Raw genomic sequence first — 18613 nt, 5'->3', positions numbered from 1 at the left:
TGTATTTCTTCATAGAAGTATAAAAATGGACTAATGTAGCATAACTGCATGTATTTAAATCACTACTCTTATAACTCATATTTTATCTAAATTTACAGAACAGATATCCTTAATTAAGCACCTCACCCTCATTACTAACCCTACACTAACCCTGTCAGGAACATATTACACAATTTATAGATAAAAAACCCAAACCAAGGATAGTTACGTGTGTCCAAAGCTTCACATCTAGTAAACTGAAGCCAAACTGCAAACCCAGGCCTGTCTGCTTTCAAACATACACTCTTCCAGGTAAATACTATAAGCTACAACCTGGACAAATGAAACAATAACAGACCTTCAATTGTACTTTTAAAAACCCACCATCAGCGTAAACCAATAAAAGTAGCCTAACATTCACAGCTCCACAAATGACAACACACAAGCATATCCATTAGAGCAACTGGTTCTTAGGAAAACACTGCAATGTGCAGCAAAGACATTCACGCCCCTCCTCCCCCGCTTTTCTTTAAAGAGACAGGGTCTCACCCTGTGATCCAACCTGGAGCACAGTGGTGCAACCACGGCTCACTACCACCTTGAGCTCCTGGGCTCAAGCGATCTTCCCGCCTCAGCCTCCTGAGTAGCTGGGACTACAAGCACATGTGACCATGCCTGGCTAATACTACCATTTTAAAATGAGGAAACTGAGATTCTAAAAGTATAAATGGCTTTCCATCATTGGTCTGTTGCAGAGATAGGTCCAGGGCCAGTGTTTCAACTCTTCCCAAGAGAGAGCCTAGAAAAAAGTAATTTTCAGGTTCAGTGAAAAGAAGTTTAAGAAAAGCAAATTATAAACCATGTAAGCTGGCAGCAGCCATTTAAAAAGCAAAAACTATGATTACTGGAATTAAGGTCATGATGGATAGTGATTTTCAAACTAACATTACATTAATTTTCTGGCGGCATGCTCCAATTTAGAAAACTGTAATGCAGAACCTTAACAACATCTGCCAACTAAAAATTTAAGAAAACCAAATCGAGCAGAGCATGTGATGTTTCTGACAGGTGTAATTCAGAGATAGTAAATAAAATTGGAAAATTGTATTGTCTTTTCATACACAGAAATTAATAAGAAAAAACTGTCCTTAATCAACAGTTTTTTACCAAATTAACATCAAGTCTGGAGGATACTTAAGTGTTAGATCATTATCTCATTGAAAAGCTAACCCAGTTTTAACTAAATATCTTTTTAAGTTTTGTATATAAAATGAAATCGTGAAGTATTGTGAAGCTGCCCAGTCGACTATTCCCCGTTGCCTATGGTTGACAAATCAAGCCTTATCATATATCTCAAATCAGAGGAATAATGAGGTACCATGTGTACACTAGAGTAAACCAAGATTAAAATTACACGTTTTGACGAAAACCTCTACAGGATAGTTTTAGAGGTTTGAATATATAATAAAAACCAAATCCACAGCTTCTTAGAATAAATGATAAAAACTCTTGATCATATTAATAATTACATGAAAATCTTAATCTCTTTTAAATACCCAAAATCAGTAATTATCTCTATTTTAGTACTTCCTCTTTAAATAGACTCCATTTGGATGGTAGAAGCATGCATCTGGCTATTGCTGCAATAATTCTATCTTCTGAGCAGACAAAAACTCCTGTCTTTTGTAACATACAAATAATCCACCTCATCTCCCTCCAGACAAGGGAAATGTTCTCTAAGAGTCCCAGCTGTAGCTAAGGAGGTGCAGGGCCACTCCCCCTGTCTACCAGGTGATGGTCCAGCCAGCAGCTGGTGGCCACGGCCCTTGTCTACATTAGCTTGCCACTGAAAATGATCATAGCTGCTCTTTCACTGGCTGAATACAGAGTGGGTATGGACAGTGAATGTAAAGAAAGAATGGGGAATACTGTCCATGTAAACCCTTCCGAAAGAGGCAGGAAAAGGAGGCGGGGAGCAAGGAGGTGCTGAGACACCTCAGCTGCAGAGCACCACTTGCACTCCTCTCCAAGTGCCGCCCTCCAGGCCACATTGAGCGCCTTGCATCTGGGCAGCCCAGCAGCCAAATGTCACAAACCAGGTCAGCGCTTGAAACTCAAAAGGCTACCACAAATGAGAAGTAGGATGGCAAGCTTGGATCAGCAGTGAGACACTGCAAACTATAAAACCAAAGCTCAACCTCTCCCTTAGGAAATCATTCCTCTCCAAGAAGCCAATTTTATCTGCCCTTGTAGCTAGCACCAACCTGTTTTAACAAAAAACAATTCTTATGAAAAGCAGAGCAAAAAGAAACAGCTCTTCCCACCCCAATCCTCACCCACCCTGCAGGAGGTCAGCATGGCAAGAGGACACTATTTGGGGGTGGGGGAGGTGTGGGTTATGACCACTAAAAGCATTTTCAAAATAGGCTAGTAAATGCCAAGTGATTAAATCTGCCTGAAAAGCCTGTGGAAACAGAGAACATAATTAATATGTTGACAATGAGCACTCTGGCTTGTCTGATTGTCTCAGAGCACTCAAGCAAAACGCAGTCCTGGACACCTGGCAGGGAAGGAACACACCAGCACTTTATCGTAGTCCTCAACATTAAGAAAATGCCTAGGTTTTAAGTGAGAAAGAAGCCAAGGCCTTTGGATAACTCAACTGAAGTGCTCAGCTGAATGTCTGAATACTTCCAAATGTATTTGAGTTTATCAGAGGTCAAAGGACAACAACAGTGCTTTTCTGTCTGTGTTTTCAAGCAAAAGCCAGCTACCTGGATTGAGGTGGTTTTTTTTTTTTTTTTTTGCATTTTTCACCTAGTCACTCAGGCACCGTTTGATGAAGGTGGAGAAGGAACAGGAAGCAGAGTAAAGGACGACCAAATTTGCTCCGTTACAGCACAACAGAAGGTGCCCGCTTTTCTGTTGATATTTGCTATTTTAAAAAATACAGGCCAGGCCTGGCACAGTGGCTCATGCCTGTAATCTCAACACTTTGGGAGGCCGAGGTGGGCAAATCACCCGAGGTCAGGAGTTCAAGACCAGCCTGGCCAACATAGTGAAACCCAGTCTCTACTAAAAATACGAAAATTTGCTGGACATGGTGGCAGGCACTTGTAATACCAGCTACTCGGGAGGCTGAGACAGGAGAATTTCTTGAACCTGGGAGGCGGAGGTTGCAGTGAGCCAAGACTGCACCACTGTACTCCAGTCTGGGCGACACAGCAAGACTCCATCTCAAAAAAAATAAATAAAATAAAAATAAAATAAAATAAAATGAAAAATACAGCAGGCTGGCTAAAAGCCAAGATAATTCCACTTAAATGTCCTGATCCATAAGACATTCTCCTAAGGTTTTGCTGGACTTACTTTTCTGCTGAATTAGGCTTTGGTCATTCTAGTTCAGAAACTGTGACAGTCTTGTGCAACAATGGTGACGGCATTTACTTGGAATCCTCCAGAATACAGCAATGTAAAATTTGTGGGCCGAGCTTCTTGTTAGATGCATTGAAATAGATGGATGCTGAATCTAATCCTGAGAGTTAGTTCTGTGCAGCGCTCCCTAACAAAGCAGAGGGTCAGAGATGTACTTGTATCTACCCTTTTTAAAAAGTACCCCTACAGGACACAGAGGCTCAAACCTGTAATCCTAGTACTTTGGAGGGCAAGAAGGGAGGATCACTTGAAGCCAGGAGTTCAAGATAAGCCTGGACAACATAGCCAGACCCTGTCTCTATAAAAAATTTAAAAATTAGCCCAGTTTGGTGTCGTGTACCTGTAGTCCCAGCTACTCAGCAGGATGAGGCAGGAGGATCACTTGAGCCCACAGGTTCAAGGTTGCATTGAGCTATGATCATGCCACTGCACTCCAGCCTGGGCCACAAAGCAAGACCCTGTCTCTTAAAAAAACAAAAGAAAGAAAATAAACAGAAAAAAGTACCCCTGAAAACAACAAAAAAGAGAAGTTTTGATTTATAAAGGGTACACGCTAACCACCACTACAAAAGCATAACTACTGCCCCTGCCCCATAGGGTCCCTGAAGCGCTGGGCCCAATTTTACACAAGTGGGCAGGCTCCATGGCCTGTGGAAAAGTCCACTAGGATCCTTACATTTCTTTCCTGAATTGAACTATTGTCATTTAAGCTTCTGAGTGACCATGTGAGTACCTCACATGCATACATGCAATCATCGGGTTTGCTAGCCTCTTTCAGACCACTGCACCCTCTTCTTTCCCCTGCTGTTGGAGAAAGCGTGGGGAGGTGGGCTCAGACAGAGTAAATGGATGCAAGTGACACCTTTCTCCACAGTAAATGGCAATTGAACAGTCCCCACAAATGAAACACTGGCAGTGGGATTTATGTGGCCATTCATACGGAGGCTAGTAGAGAGACGGGCATGATGGTCCTCTCACCTGAAAAGAAAACAGAGGGCCCCTAGGAAAGCTGACCACAGGAAACACTTTGAGCTACGAAGCCAACTCAAAAGCAGTGTGCTCAGAGGAAAGCAGCCTCCCTGGAAATAGGGCTGCATCCCAGCGCAGAAGAAGGCGCAGAGGCTCTGGGGAAGCGTAGGTACCACCACTTACTGTATGACCTCGGACAAGTCATTTCTGTTTTAGGTTCTCAGCATCTCTGTCTGTGAAACAGTACTTATGACCATGATACCACCACCACCACCCTATGTTGTTGTGAAGATCCACTGAAATATCAAATACACTGCATCAGACTCCAGGCTCAAACATGTTTCATTCATTGAGAATCTAACAACATGAAAAAATAAAGCAAATAACCAGTTGCACCAAGAATGAACTTTGAAATGATGGACTGCCTACCTTAAGATCAAAAATATAATGAGAAGCTCCTTTAAAGAAACTCAATTTTCCCTTGCATAGCAGTCATTTAGATAAACACCCTTCAATCAGAAACCCTGTAAGTCAGGGGTTATGCTGGGGGGAGGGGATACAAAAACAAGATTATCTTGTCAGATAATAACAGAAAGCTTACATTTGTTGAAGATTTACAAAAGTGCTGCTTTCATGATGGAGTCACTCACAACATAGCTGCCTTTGAACTTCACTCTGTTGTCTATTACCTAAGAGTAAGTGACGAAAGCAATAGCAACCATACTATCTGAAACATCTTGCCATAAGTCCGTCTTTTACCAGCTCTCTTTCTGCGCCTCACTGCTACTTCTTGCACAAAGTAAAATAACTACAGGGCTCAGCTGGCTGGAGCAGCTCCATAAGAAATTTAGGTTTGGGGGTCACCCAGCAATTAATGTCCTCTGATTTCCCTGTCAACTGCATACTTCACCACCACTTACCTTAAAACCCAATCTTCAGTCTCACTAGCTAAAAACTGGGCCCGTAGTGGTTAGGCTTATCATTTGCTGAGAAAACAACTCAAATAACACAACCCACTGAAGAAGCAGGGCCACTCCACTGGGTTTGGAGGCTGCTCATTAAGACTTTAACAAATAAACAGATTTGTGCCACCAGAGTAGTTTACTAACCTGAGGATTACAATAAATAAAACAACTGCCATCAATACAACTCTCCTTATTTTCTCTCAAGTCAGCTGGATCGTTCTAACCCCGGGAACCCCGTATGCAGCGCCATTCCCATGCCAAGGAGAAAAGATGGAGCTGGATTAAGCATCCAGTGCTAAGGAGACTAAGAGGCCACTGCCCGCAGGCCCTGCGGGAAAATACTCAGAATGCAGCAGGCGCAGCGATTCCTTAGAAAGTGCTGGCGTGGCCTCTCCTGACACAGAAAGCCGGCTCCTGGGTGCTTACAAAGGACTGGCCCGCACAACACCGCTACTCCTCAACCCGGCCACACTCCAGGAACCTCTCCTGAACTTCATCTTGATCACTGAAAACGACGCGGCCCCTCTACCCAGGCTGTCGGAGCCCAGGAGACCCTAAGGGCCCCCAGCTCTTTCTGTAATTGCAGGAGAGGGGGTGGGCGGCTCCGCAGCAGGGCCTGCCCCCCCGTGGCACCGTCCTGAATCGCCACACCGGCACGTGCCAGGCCAGAGGTCCCTGGCGAAGGATCACCTGTTCCCACAGGTGAGGTTGGCACGTCTCAGCGGGGATGGGGGCGTCGGCTGATGTCCCCAAAACGACTACAGCCTCCTCTGCCCCAACAGGTCAACAAAAGTAAAAGAATCAGCGAAGAGACGCAAGACTTCGGGACGCGACAAAAGCGAAGTGGGTTGCGAACTGGAGGGGACCCGCAGGTCTTGCTGCTCCTTCCAGAAGTTTGGGCTTAAGTTCCCAATGCCTGACAAAGTGAGGGCAGGACCGTGGAAGGCAGGAGGGAAAAGGCTCTGGATAGGCCCGGGAAGGCGGGGTTGGTGAGTCCCCACCGCAGCCAGGCCCTCCCAGGGCGCCCTGGAACACCTGCAGCCGAGGCGCGGCTCACCTTGAGATAGTCATTTTCCGAGCGCAGCTCCTCCATCTCCCGCAGTAGCTCCTCTTCCTCCGCCGCCGGCACGAGTCGAGGCTGCTCGCCCAGGCCGGGCTCCCTAGGGGTCCCGGGGACGGGTCGCTCCAGCTGCGCGCGCCCCCTGGCATCCTCCGCCGCGCTGGGCCCCGCGAACCCCCCGGAAACCCCGCCCGGGATGCTCCGGCCCCCGGGACAGGGGCCGGCGGCAAGAGGCGCGGTGAGGAGCGAGGGGGGCTCGGGGCTGCCCGGCGGCACTCCCCGGGCTACCGGGCTCGGCGTCGGCGCTCCTCGCGGGGGTTCTCGGTCGCTGGAGCCCGTGCCGGATTCGGCATCGCTGCTAGCGGCAGGCAGCAGGCGCTGCTCGTCCGACAGGGGTTCGGAGGGGCAGTCGGAGAGGTCGGAGCTGCTGTCGGTGTGGCTGATGCGAGAGCCGCGGGCCGGGGAGCCGGCCACCGAGGTCACCGCGAGGGTCACGGCAGGGATCCGGGCGGCCGGGGTTAGAGGACCGATGGTGCGGGCGGGGGGCGCCCGGGAGCCGCGCTTGGCTTTGCGGCCCTTGGTAGCGGCGGGCGGCGGCTCGGCTCCGGGAGGCTTCCCAGCCCGGGACAGCGGTTCCGCGGGCGCCACGCGCGCCGCCTTCCTGCTTCCCAAGGCAGCCTTGGCACCGCCCGCCGCTCTGGCCCCAGCTCCCGGCGGGGGCTTGTCCTTCGCGCCCGGGACGCCGCCGCTGCGCCGGGAGAGGCGGCCGGGCGCCGCCAGGGACCCCGGCGAGGGAGGCGCCTTGCCCGCGAGATTGGGAGAACGCAGGGCGGCGGGCGCCGCGGCTCGGCCGGAGGAGGGGACCGCCGGGCCGGGCGCAGCGGGCCGGGCGTGCAGGTCCTTGAGGAAGGGTCTGGCGGGCGAGGGCGCGCGGTGCAGCCGCCGCCTCTCAGCCAGCGGGTGCAGGTGGTGGTGGCGGTGGTGCTGGCCCGGCGACTGCGGCTTCGCGTCCGGGGCGCCTCCGCCCGCGGGGCCGTTCAGCGTCTCCATGGCCGGGTCCGCGGGCAGCAGCTCGGGCGGCAGATGCTCCGGGAGGCGGCGGCGGCTGCGTGCAGCCTCCCCGCGCGCTCGCTCATCACTGTCCTAGCCCCGCCCGGGCTGCGCCCCGCGTTCCCGCCGTCACCCCACCACCCCCCCGCACCCCGGCCCGGAGGATTCCCGTGGGGCTCGCTGCCGCCGCCGCCGCCGCTCGCCCCTAGCTGAGGTCACCGCGGATCGAGTTCTCCCGGCTCAGCAGCGCAGTGGCTCCCGGACGCTCGCATCCCCGGACCCCGCGCTCTGGGCTCGCGGTCACCAGTGCCGCGGCGGTGCTGGCGGCGCGCACCCGGCTCCCGCGTCCCGCACCCCGCCCACAGCCGGCCCGCTCCGGCCCGCGCCCGCCTCCGCTGCTCCCGCCTGAGAGAAGCCGCACGCGCGCGCCCCGCCGCCCAGCGCCCTCGCCCGCCGCCGGTGCGCATGCCCCGCCTCTCGCCAGCCGGCGCCGTGCGGGGGAGGGGCGAGGGCAGGGGTGGGGCCTGCGCTTCCCAGGGGGCGGGCACCGAGCAGGGGCGGGGCGGGGCGGGCACCGGGCAGGGGCGGGGCGGGGCGGGGCGGGGCGGGGCGGGCACCGGGCAGGGGCGGGGCGGGGCGGGCACCGGGCAGGGGCGGGGCGGGGCGGGGCGGGCCCTTGGGGGCAGGCGTAGGCTGGGTCCACGCGCCCTCCCGGGGACCCTCCTTTCTTTTTGAGGCCCTAGAGACGCGGCCAGGAGCTAGGGAGGAGGGGAAGAGGCAGAGGTGAAGTGGTAAGGGGCGGCGGCGCCCACTTGGGAAAGGCTTGTGCCGCGGCCGACAACGCCCCCCTCAGGCCCCTACATCCTCCGCCCGCCTCCCGGAGCCCGGTCCCCTCCCCCGCTGTCCTCTCCAAGCTGTGCCCCTGGTCCCCGCGCTCCTTAAGGATCGCTGGTACCCGACGCAGCTCTCGCGTCAGAACGAGCACGGCAGGCGCTCCACAGCTGGCACCCCCTTGGCCTCGGGAGCTCAGAGGAGGAGGAGCTGCTGCCGAAACAGGAGGAGCCCTCGCCAAGCTGAGGGTCAGAAAGAGAACTCACATTGATAGTTCCGGCTGTGAGCCAGGCCTGCTGGCCACTTAATGGGCGTTGTTTTATTTAAGCCTCACCACAATCCCAGATTGGAATTGCTGTCTTCGGTAAGGACGAGGGCACCGGCGCGGGGAGGTAAAGTCGCTTGCCTGCGATGCCTCACCCAGTCCCTGGCTGAGTGGGTTTAAACCCAGGTTCACAGGATTCTGAGGCCTGCAGGCTTTCCTCTCAAAGAACCTGGAGCCCCGGCACCGGTTCTACCACTTGAGTCTCCCATGCGCAAAGCACTAGACCTTTCTGAGCCCCAGTTCCCTCGCCTGCATCATTAAAACGTACTGCCACCTGAGTGTGTGTGAACATTGAGCAAATACCAGAACACACCGTGCAAACTGTAAAGTACAGTTCACATCCCATTGGGTGCAGTTTATGTCCCAGGCGTTGGATGTTGGCCAGTGCCCATATAAGCGCCAGCCTGTCCTCTAGCCCTGGCATTGCAGGAGGCAGAGGGGCAGGTAATAATTACAAGTCGCGAGGGCAGGAGCGTAACCCCGTCGGGGAGGTTTGCATTGTCCTGTAAGGACAGGTTGGTCTCGCCGCTGAGGGCCCAGGACACAGTAGAGCCTGAAGAGAGCAGGGCCCCTAGGTGGGGAGGCAGGTAGGGTAGGGATTAGAGGAGAGACTGGAGGGTGCGTGGCACCAAATATCCTGCCAAGGCCATTGGACATTATCCTAGAGGCGGGAGCCACTGGGAGATTCTGAGCAAAATGATCTGATGTGCTCAGAAAGACCCCGGGCACAGCAGCCTGGAGGAGAGGGAGGTGGGCCACTGTAGCTGCGAGTGTCGGTGGCAGTATGCGCCGTGAGGGGGCCGTGGGAGCAGGGACAGAGAAGAGGGGGCCGACTCGCAAAAATAAAAGGAAAAAAAAATCGACTCCAAAGTCTGTGATCTTAACCACAGATTTACCCTACTTAGCCATCTCCTTCAAAAAATCCAGGATGAACTCTTTTTTTTGTAATCCTGTAAGGAGAGACCTGCCCCTGGAAGTCGTCCTGCCTCGCCCTGGCCTGAGCTCAGGGGGCCTGAGACCTCGCCTGACCGTACAGTCGAAAGACTTGAGAGGTGTCGGCCACCGCGCGCGCCGGACTGGCAGTCCCCAGAGGGCGCTCTAGCTCTCCCCTTCCCGCTGTCGGGCCAGAGCACAAATTGACCTCTGCCTAGAACCTCCAGAGACCCAGAAGTCTCCCATCCTCACATTTCTGAAGAGTTATGACCAGGACTCTCAGCACAAGCTTGCCAGCTTCTCATACCGTATACACTCAAGGGAAGTGCCGCCCCAAAAATGTTTCAACACGTTAGTCTTCCAAAGACAGTAGCTTGATGACCATAGGATTTGCAGCCAGCTTCTCTTGCTTTCATGTAATAAGTCAGATAAAATTCGTCCTCCTTATTATTATTAACCTGGTAAATAGGACTACAAGCCCTTCATAAGGAAGTGTTCAATCAATGCTTTCCTTTTTCTTTTTTCTTCCTTTTTTTTTTTAAGAGATGGGATCTTGCTATGTTGCGCAGACTGAACTTGAACTTCCTGGGCTTAAGCCATCATCCCACCTCAGCTTCCCAAGTAGCCGGGACTACAGGCATGCAACACCCAGCCCAGCCAATAATGCTTTCTTTGTTTTCCAGTATTCGGTGAGTTACAGGTATAAAGAGATATCTGCTTGCATAATAGGTGTTTTTAAAATCACTCAAAAAAAAAAAAAAAAAAAAGAAAGAAAGAAAAAATGGCCAAGGCAGGCAGATAGCTTGAGCTCAGGAGTTTGAAATCAGCCTGGGCAACATGGCAAAACACTGACTTTACAAAATAACAATAAAATAAGCTGGGCGTGATGGTGCACACCTGTAGTCCCAGCTATTTGTGAGGCTGAGGTGGGAGGATCCCTGGAGCCCAGGAGGGGAGGTTGCAGTGAGCCATGATCACACCACTGCACTCCAGCCTCGGTGACCCGAGTGAAACCTGTCTCAAAAAAATAGGAAGGAAGGAGGGAAGGAAAGAAGGAAGGAAGGAAGGAAGGAAAAAAGGGAGGGAGGGAGGGAGCAAAGGAAGGAAATACATGATTTTAAATTCTATTTCTGTTAAATCAAATTAATCTAAAGGTAATAGGGGATTTACTATTTAAGGGAACTGTAAAGTGCTGATTCTGTGAAAAAATAAAACCTAGCATGGGCTTGCCTGTTTTCATGTTTGCCCTGAGATCCAGCCTTGCCCTTCCGCTACTCTGCTGTGAGTGGAAGGGAGGGTGTCCAGGCTGCTGGGTTTGCTGATTGGGTTTGGCCAGTGGAGGTGCTGTCAGGAGATGGGAGTGGACCCAGAAGGGAGAAACCAGGTTATTTCTTTCTCTCCCTGCCGCAGGTGGCTTCTCTGGAAGTGTCTGGGTCTCCATGAGGAGTGGACTTTTGAGGTTCCAAGCATCACTGGATGGCCCGCTCCTCCTGGTACCTTTTCGTCCTCCACCGCCTGTGTCAAGGGTGATAGTGGCTTCCTGTGCTTGCAGACCTCCGGGTTGCTTCACTGTGGCTGATTCCCTGCACTGCAACCCTGGGTTGTAAATGCTGGCACAAAGCCCAGGGCCCCATCATCTCATTCCTCTGCATAGGCCCAAGTACTGTTCTAGGGAGCCACTTACAGCAGTGGTGTGATGAGTAATGTTTGTGTGACTGTGTTCACATCCTCTTTGCCAAGAGTGGTGTGGTATGATGATAAGACCTGAGGCTTTGACACCAGGTAAATCTAGGTTCAAATCCTGCCCAAGTCATTTGCTGTCTGTGTGGCCTTGAGTAAGCTATTATTATCAATGTCATCATCATCATCATTTAACACCCGTGAAATAATCTTCAAAACTCTTAAAATATGAGCAAACTAGATTTCTCACTCAGATTCCAAACTCTCACTGAGAGAGTTAGAAATCTATTCTGTGTATATACAGTTATATAAAGAGAAATGAATTCTTTCTTTACTTGGTTTGACTCATAGATGAAAAATAATGTCACTTACTTGGGACTCTACTTCACTCTGTACTCCCAGGCAGAATTATATGCAGAATTTCTACACCTTCAATACATTGTCCAAACCCAAGTGTATAGGTATCTTCCAGTTTTTACCCTTATTTTAACAGAAAGGCACATTTAAAATTGTGGGAGGGAACCCCTTAAGAGCCGAGGAAGGGTCTGAAGCCTCAGCATGTTCTCATATAAACATAGAATTAGAAAAGAATTAGAGATATAGTTACATAGTTATCCTATATATAATCCTAAAATAATCACATAGCTATTCATATGTAATCATAAATATATACATATATAATCATACAATCTTTAATCTTACTAACAAGTCTCAGGTCAAGAAGTATGGGACTGAAGTGGCATTGGAAAAGAGGTGACCCTAAGGCAAGATGCTCTAAGCCCTCTGTCATGACCGCATAAGGGCTGCTGAAGGGCGCCTCAGCTGTGCGACAGTGTCAGTGCTGCGAAAGTGCCCGCTGTTTAGCCAGCTAGGGATGGAGACATCCAAGATGGCCAAGACATCTCCTTCCTCAGGGGAGTGAGGAGAAAACTCTGCTCTCCCAAGCTCTTGTGGTAGGCCTGACGGCTGTCAGAGAAGCCCACAAACATCCAGGGACTTAACTGTCCCTATGTGGTGCTGTGCGTCGGCAGTCACGTTCCATGTCTACTTTCAAGTTCTGCTTCTGCACCTGGTTCCTCTTTTTCTTAGAAGATAAGAATTAGTAATAATAACATAAATCTTAGTGACCTTGTTATTTCTTGACAAGTATGAAAAAAGTGCTGACGCCTTAGGTTTTCTCCTCGCCTCGGCTTCTTCAAAGTCTTGGGCCCCTATCTCCAAGACACGTGATTTACCTGACCCTATCACTGACCACCATGACCTCATCCTACCTGCCCTGCCCCCTGCTTTGTACTCAATAAAAGTCAGAGCATCCAGGCACTCGGGGCCACTGCTGGTCTCCGAGGTTTGGTACCAGTGGACCCCTGGGCCCAAACTCTGTTTTCTCTTTCTCTGTGTCTTGTGTCTTTTATTTCCACAGTTTCTCGTCTCCACATCAGCAGAGAGGGACTCACGGGACCCTGTAGGGCTGGACCCTACATAAAATATGAACTCATTCCTGGTTGAAGTCATGAGAACTCATCCCCTTTGAAAAGAGTGGAAAGAAGAAGAAATTTTTCAGAGTGGGTGGTTTTTTGGGCACTGCAGGAAAGTTACCTTTAAAAAGGGACAACCTGATGCCTGATACCCCCACCTCCCTACCACCTGCCAAGGTTGAAGCTGGAGTCTGCATCCAGCACTGGGGTCTGTGGGGACCTCCCAGCTCCCTTTGCAGGGGTTATTGCCAAAATGCCACATGGGACCTGAAACAGGCCTCACAGCCACATTGGCAGCTGGGCATGGTGTTGGTGGTGACGATGAAAATAACTTAAGAGGTTCTTGAACCTTGAGGACATTAAAATCTCCTGGTGAGACTGTTAAATGCAGATTCTATGGCTACATCCCCAAGAATCTGATTTAAAAGATGTTTGCCCAGAAGTTTGTTTTCTTTTTGGCGATGGAGTCTTGCTGTATTGCCCAGGCTGGAGTGTAGTGGCGCAATCTGGCTCATTGCAACCTCCGCCTCCTGGGTTCAAAGATTCTCCTGCCTCAACCTCCTGAGTAAGTGGGATTACAGGTGCCCACCACCACACCTGGGTAATTTTTTGTATTTTTAGTAGAGACGGGGTTTCACCACGTTAGGCAGACTGGTCTCAAACTCCTGACCCGAAATGATCTGCCCGCTTCAGACTCCCAAAGTGCTGGGATTACAGGTGTTAAGTTATTTCACCAGGCCGGAAGGCTATATTTTTAACAAATACTTTTGATGCAAGTAATTATCTTACTTCCCATTGAAAAACACTACGTTAGTGTTTCTTTTTTCTCTCTTCTTTTTTTTTTAAGACAAGATTTTCTTGGTCACCCAGACTGGAGTGGAGTGTGCAATCATAGCTCACTGCAGATTCCAGCTCCTGGGCTCCAGTGATCCTCCTACCTCGGCTTCCCAAGCAGCTGGGACCACAGGCACATGTGTTAGTGTTTCTCACACAGGTCCAAGTGTCATATGGCTTGTCATTTGTGTTCTTCCTATTTCTGTTCAAAACTCCTTCCAATGATGTGTAGAATAACCCACCTCTATGCATGTGAGATGCTGGGTGATGAAGATTTGCTCACTTAAACCTGAACTAGGGAGTCCCACCTAAGGTGTGTCTTAGAGTCTGCTGAGAGAACAGGGGAGTCTCCCTGTGACATGGGAATCAGAGGAAGCAGAGAGGGGAAGGTGTAAGGAGGCCCTTTCCTTCCTGACCAGTGGTTCCCCATGGGGGTGAAAGCACCTGCAGGGAGCATTGTGGACATGTATTGGGGTGTTTTCTGTTGTCACAACAACTGGATTGGAGGGCATTACTGGCATTTAAGTGAGGAAGAGGGATAGTCAGAGTGGCTGGATGTCTTGCATTGCAACGTGCCCAGAGAAGAGTCGTCCCAGGTGGGGTGCGGTGGCTCACACCTATAATCCCAGTACTTTAAGAGGCTGATGTGGGTGGATCACTTGAGTCCAGGAGTTTGAGAGCAGCCTGGCCAACATGATGAAACCTTGTCTCTACTAAAAATACAAAGATTAATCGGGTGTGGTGGCATGTTCCTATAATCCCAGCTACTCAGGAGGCTAAGGTGGGAGAATTGCTTGAACCCAGGGGGCAGAGGTTGCAGTGAGCTGAGATCTCACCACTGCACTCCAGCCTGGGAAACAAACTGAGACTCCATTTCAGAAAACAAAAAACAAAAACAAAAACAAAAGTCATCCCTTCTACTGCGAGACTTCCAAGTGTCCTGTGAAACATTAATGTGGGTAAAAAAAATATTTATCATTATGTAAGCCTAGACATGCATGTTTTACACATAAACACAATACTTTTACATATAAAGCAGTATTTTTTAAAAAATTAAAAAATTTGGCCAGGTGCGGTGGCTCACGCCTATAATCCCAGCACTTTGGGAGGCCGAGGCGGGTGGATCAAGAGGTCAAGAGATCGAGATCGTCCTGGTCAACGTGGTGAAACCCCATCTCTACTAAAAAAAAAAAAAATACAAAATTATCTGGGCGTGGTGGCAAGCGCCTGTAGTCCCAGCTACTCGGGAGGCTGAGGCAGGAGAATTGCTTGAACCCAGGAGACAGAGATTGCAGTGAGCCGAGATCGCGCCACTGCACTCCAGCCTGAGTAACAAGAGCGAAACTCCATCTCAAAAAATAAAAAAAAATAAAAAATTTTTAATTGACAAATCATAATTACATTAACAGAGTGCCTCATGTTGTTTTGATATATGTATACTAAAGCAGTATGTTTTTAGGGTTGTTTTAACATCAACTGGATTTTTTTTAGGAATGAAACCACAGTAGAAATCAAGACTGGGCTGGGAGCGGTGGCTCACGCCTGTAATCCCAGCACTTTGGGAGGCCGAGGCAGGCGGATCATTTGGGGTCAGGAGTTTGAGCCCCTGCTCAACATGGTGAAACCCCATCTCTACTAAAAATACAAAAAATTAGCCGGGCGTGGTGGCGCGTGCCCGTAATTCCAGCTACTCCGGAGGCTGAGGCAGGAAAATCGCTTGAACCCAGGAGGTGGAAGTTGTAGTGAGCCAAGATCACATCACTGCACTACAGCCTGGGTGACACAGTTAGACTCTGTCTCAAAATAAAAATAAAAATAAAAGCTATATTTTATTTGGAGATTTTCAATGCATTTTTTTATCTTTGATCATTTCATTGAGGCAGTGCCACTCAAGGGATTGGAATCATGAACAGAGCACACCTGTATTTGTCTGTGTTTAAGCAGTTGCTTCTATGTAGAGCATCTGACTACTTCATTATATATTTTGTAGTGTACTTATACCTAAGCTCTATATATTGAAATAGATATTATTTTGTTATAAGTTGCTTTCTTATTTCTTTTTTGCATTACCATTAGAAACGTAGATCAGTTTTTCAAAATATAGGGTTATGGGAGTGACAACCACAAGTAGTGATTCTCATTTCAAGAAATTAAGGGCATTTGTAAGCAAAGTGGGGTTCCAGGACTGGCAGGGTTGAGAAAGAGACAGCTCCTGCACAGAGCCGCGATGTCCTGGAGGGTGCCCCCTCGTGGTGGCTGTTGGGATGGCACCCTTCCCCACAGGGATAAAATAGAATCCATTATAGAATGGTCAGTCCCACCGTGATGGGAGTGTGTATAGTTTAAAACAGCCTCCAGCTGGTTCTAAGAATCTTCTTTCATCAAGGGAGGTAGAATTCCCTTATACAACCTTTTGGCATGGTTGCTACATATTTGCAACCTTTTAGCATGTTGCCTTGAAATTGAATATTTGAACTCGTTTTCTTTTAAAACATAACTGCTAAATTTTTAAAAATTATCCTGGGATTCTAAGCTTGCTCAGAACAGGGAAAATACGTTGTTATGTAAGGGAAACTAATCAAAGTTCTCTACCTTTCCTGGTCAGCAGCATGTGTTTCCAAAAAATTTAAGAGAAATTAACGGGTTAATTGAGAGCATTCTACATCTCACCATGTTTGCTCTTATCATAATTCACCATTGCTGATTTCTCTACCTACAGAGTTGCTGAACCCGGCTTGATTGCCTCATAGAAATGAAACCTGAGGAACTTACATTTGTTTTGTCTGAGTTTCTTTCTCAGGAAACCAACCATCAGGACTCCCAAATAGTATCAGGGAACTGAAACTTTTCAGATCATGGCATCCAGTCATGAGATGCACCTGCTGCCTGTTGACCAACACCCTTTCCTTACCCCTTCCTAACTCCCTGCTATGTAAGCCCCTAACTTTAGTTGGTTAGGGAGACAGGTTTGAGACTCGTCTCCTGTATCCCAGCTGACGTCACCTGCATTAAAGCCTTTCTTCCCCAGCAAAACTCATCATCTCAGTAATTGGCTTTCTGTACAGTGACAACCAGACCTGGCCCAAACCCCTGGCATCTGGCAGCATTATTACCCATCAAAACAGAAATAGAGATTTGAAATAGGGGATGCCAGTTCCCATTTCTTCCTGCTGTCTGGAAGGAAGTCTGACTTTCCAGCCCAACTCTAATGCTCATCTTTACACACAAAATAAGGGTATGTTTACATAGAAAGCAAAAATAGAACCATGGGTTTATAGAAGGTTCCATAGCAGCAAATAACAGTGCTTATGAAATAAACATTTTAAGTATCATTCCTGTGTAAAATTATTGTCAGGCATACTTTACCAGTGAAGAGATAGAACAATGTGGGTTTTATGCCTGGACACAATGATTTGTTTAGTGACCTTGCATAAAATAGGCTGTCTTCCTGGGCCTTAGAGGCCTTGTCTATAAAATTAAGGAGTTGGCCAGGTGCAGTGGCTCACACCTGTAATCCCAGCACTTTGGGAGGCTGAGGTGGGCTGATCACGAGGTCACAAGTTCAAGACCAGCCTGGCTAACATGGTGAAACCCTGTCTCTACTAAAAATATAAAAAATAAAATAAAGGAGTTGAATTTAAATAAGATTTAATATATTCCCAGCTTTATAAATCTGAGCGTTAAGGTTGACTTAAAAGTGCTATTTTTATTACTTTTTACATTACCTTTTTTTTTTTTTTAATTTTGAAATGGAGTTTTGCTCTTGTTGCCCAGGCTGGAGCACAATGGCGCGATCTGGGCTCACTGCAACCTCTGCCTCCCAGGTTCAAGTTATTCTCCTGCCTCGCCTCCTGAGTAGCTGTGATTATACGCATGCACCACCAAGCCCAGCTAATTTTTTATATTTTTAGTACAGACGGGGTTTCGCTATGTTGGCCAGGCTGGTCTCGATCTCCTGACCTCGTGATCAGCCCACCTCAGCCTCACAAAGTGCTGGGATTACAGGTGTGAGCCACTGCACCCTGCCCTTTTTACATTACTTTTAATGGTGAAAACCACAATTGCTTTTGCACCAACCTAATAATTATCCATATGGGGTTATTCACAATAAATTGTAGGTCACTTGTGTTCCATCATTTTTGTAACATCATAAAGAAATATCTGAGGCTGGGTAATTTATAAAGACAACAGGGTTAATTGGCTTATGGTTCTGTAGGCTGTGTCAGCCTGGCTCCAGCATCTGCTTCTGGTGAGGGCCTCAGGGAGCTTCCAATCATGGTTTAAGGTGACAGAGAGCAGGCATCACATGGTGAGCATGGGAGCAAGGGTTGGGGGAAGTGCCACACACTTCTAAACAACCAGATCTCATGTGAACTCAGAGTGAGAACTCACTCATCACCAAGGGGATGGTGCTAAGCCACTCATGAAGAATTCACCCCCATGATCCAAACACCTCCCACCAGGCCCACTTCCAACATTGGAGGTCACAGTTCAATGTGAGATTCGGAAAGGACAAAACGTCCAAACTGTATCATCACCTCTGTTCATTCTCAGATGAAATATACTCAAATAGCCTATACTCAAATACATATACTAAAATAGCATAATTAAGGAGGTTAATGTGATGGAATTAATATAACAAATGCTGATAAGTCAAAAAAACAAACTCGGTTGTCTCCCACTCTACCTTCACAACATGCTTCTGATGCCAGACGTGTGGGGATTTTTCTCCAGCAAGCAAGCAATGAATTCTGCAGTGGACACCACCTGGGTGTCCTCTAGTTCAATTCAGTTCTGACACTATCTACCTAGAGATAGTCGCAGATTACACAGGTTGAGGCCCCAGCCCCACAAGGCCACCCACCCTACTTCTAATGTTCATCAAAAGCCCCAGGTTGAGAACTGTGCTTCCAGTCTGGCTATAAATCAGGATTCCCACAAACCCTCCTTGGCTTTGATTGATTTGCTAGAGCAGCTCACAGAACCCAGGGAAACATGTTTACTGGTTTGTTATAAAGGGTATTACAAAGGACACAGAAGAAAAGATGAGTAGGGTGAAGTATGGGGAGAGCAACAT

At 48.9% G+C, this 18613-nt stretch overlaps 1 protein-coding gene and 2 long non-coding RNA genes across 6 annotated transcripts in view; 2 read left to right on the top strand and 1 right to left on the bottom strand.

Annotated features, from left to right (window-relative positions):
• Positions 1-7548, bottom strand: part of MTCL1 (microtubule crosslinking factor 1) — a 134824-nt gene extending 127276 nt beyond the window's left edge. For all 4 annotated transcript variants that reach the window (XM_064379426.1, XM_064379424.1, XM_021672427.2 and 1 more), the window contains exon 1: positions 6406-7548. In XM_064379426.1, the coding sequence (XP_064235496.1) occupies positions 6406-7458 (1053 nt within the window). In that variant the 5' untranslated portion in view covers positions 7459-7548. The remainder of the gene's footprint in view (positions 1-6405) is intronic.
• On the top strand, positions 5502-16866 carry LOC105713224 (uncharacterized). The gene is made up of 2 exons (XR_001106512.2): positions 5502-6050; positions 16602-16866. It is a non-coding gene; the product is annotated as an uncharacterized LOC105713224 (long non-coding RNA).
• Positions 8535-12616, top strand: LOC105713223 (uncharacterized). Its single transcript, XR_001106511.2, has 3 exons — positions 8535-8653; positions 10091-10236; positions 10958-12616. It is a non-coding gene; the product is annotated as an uncharacterized LOC105713223 (long non-coding RNA).
• Positions 16867-18613: the final 1747 nt, after the last annotated feature.

The sequence above is a fragment of the Aotus nancymaae genome, unplaced genomic scaffold (genome assembly GCF_030222135.1).
Source record: "Aotus nancymaae isolate 86718 unplaced genomic scaffold, 86718_ANA_hifiasm-v0.15.2.pri h1tg000020l, whole genome shotgun sequence".
NCBI lineage: Eukaryota > Metazoa > Chordata > Mammalia > Primates > Aotidae > Aotus > Aotus nancymaae.
The sequence above is the reverse complement of the archived record's forward strand: the minus strand, read 5'-3'. Positions and strand labels throughout refer to the sequence as shown.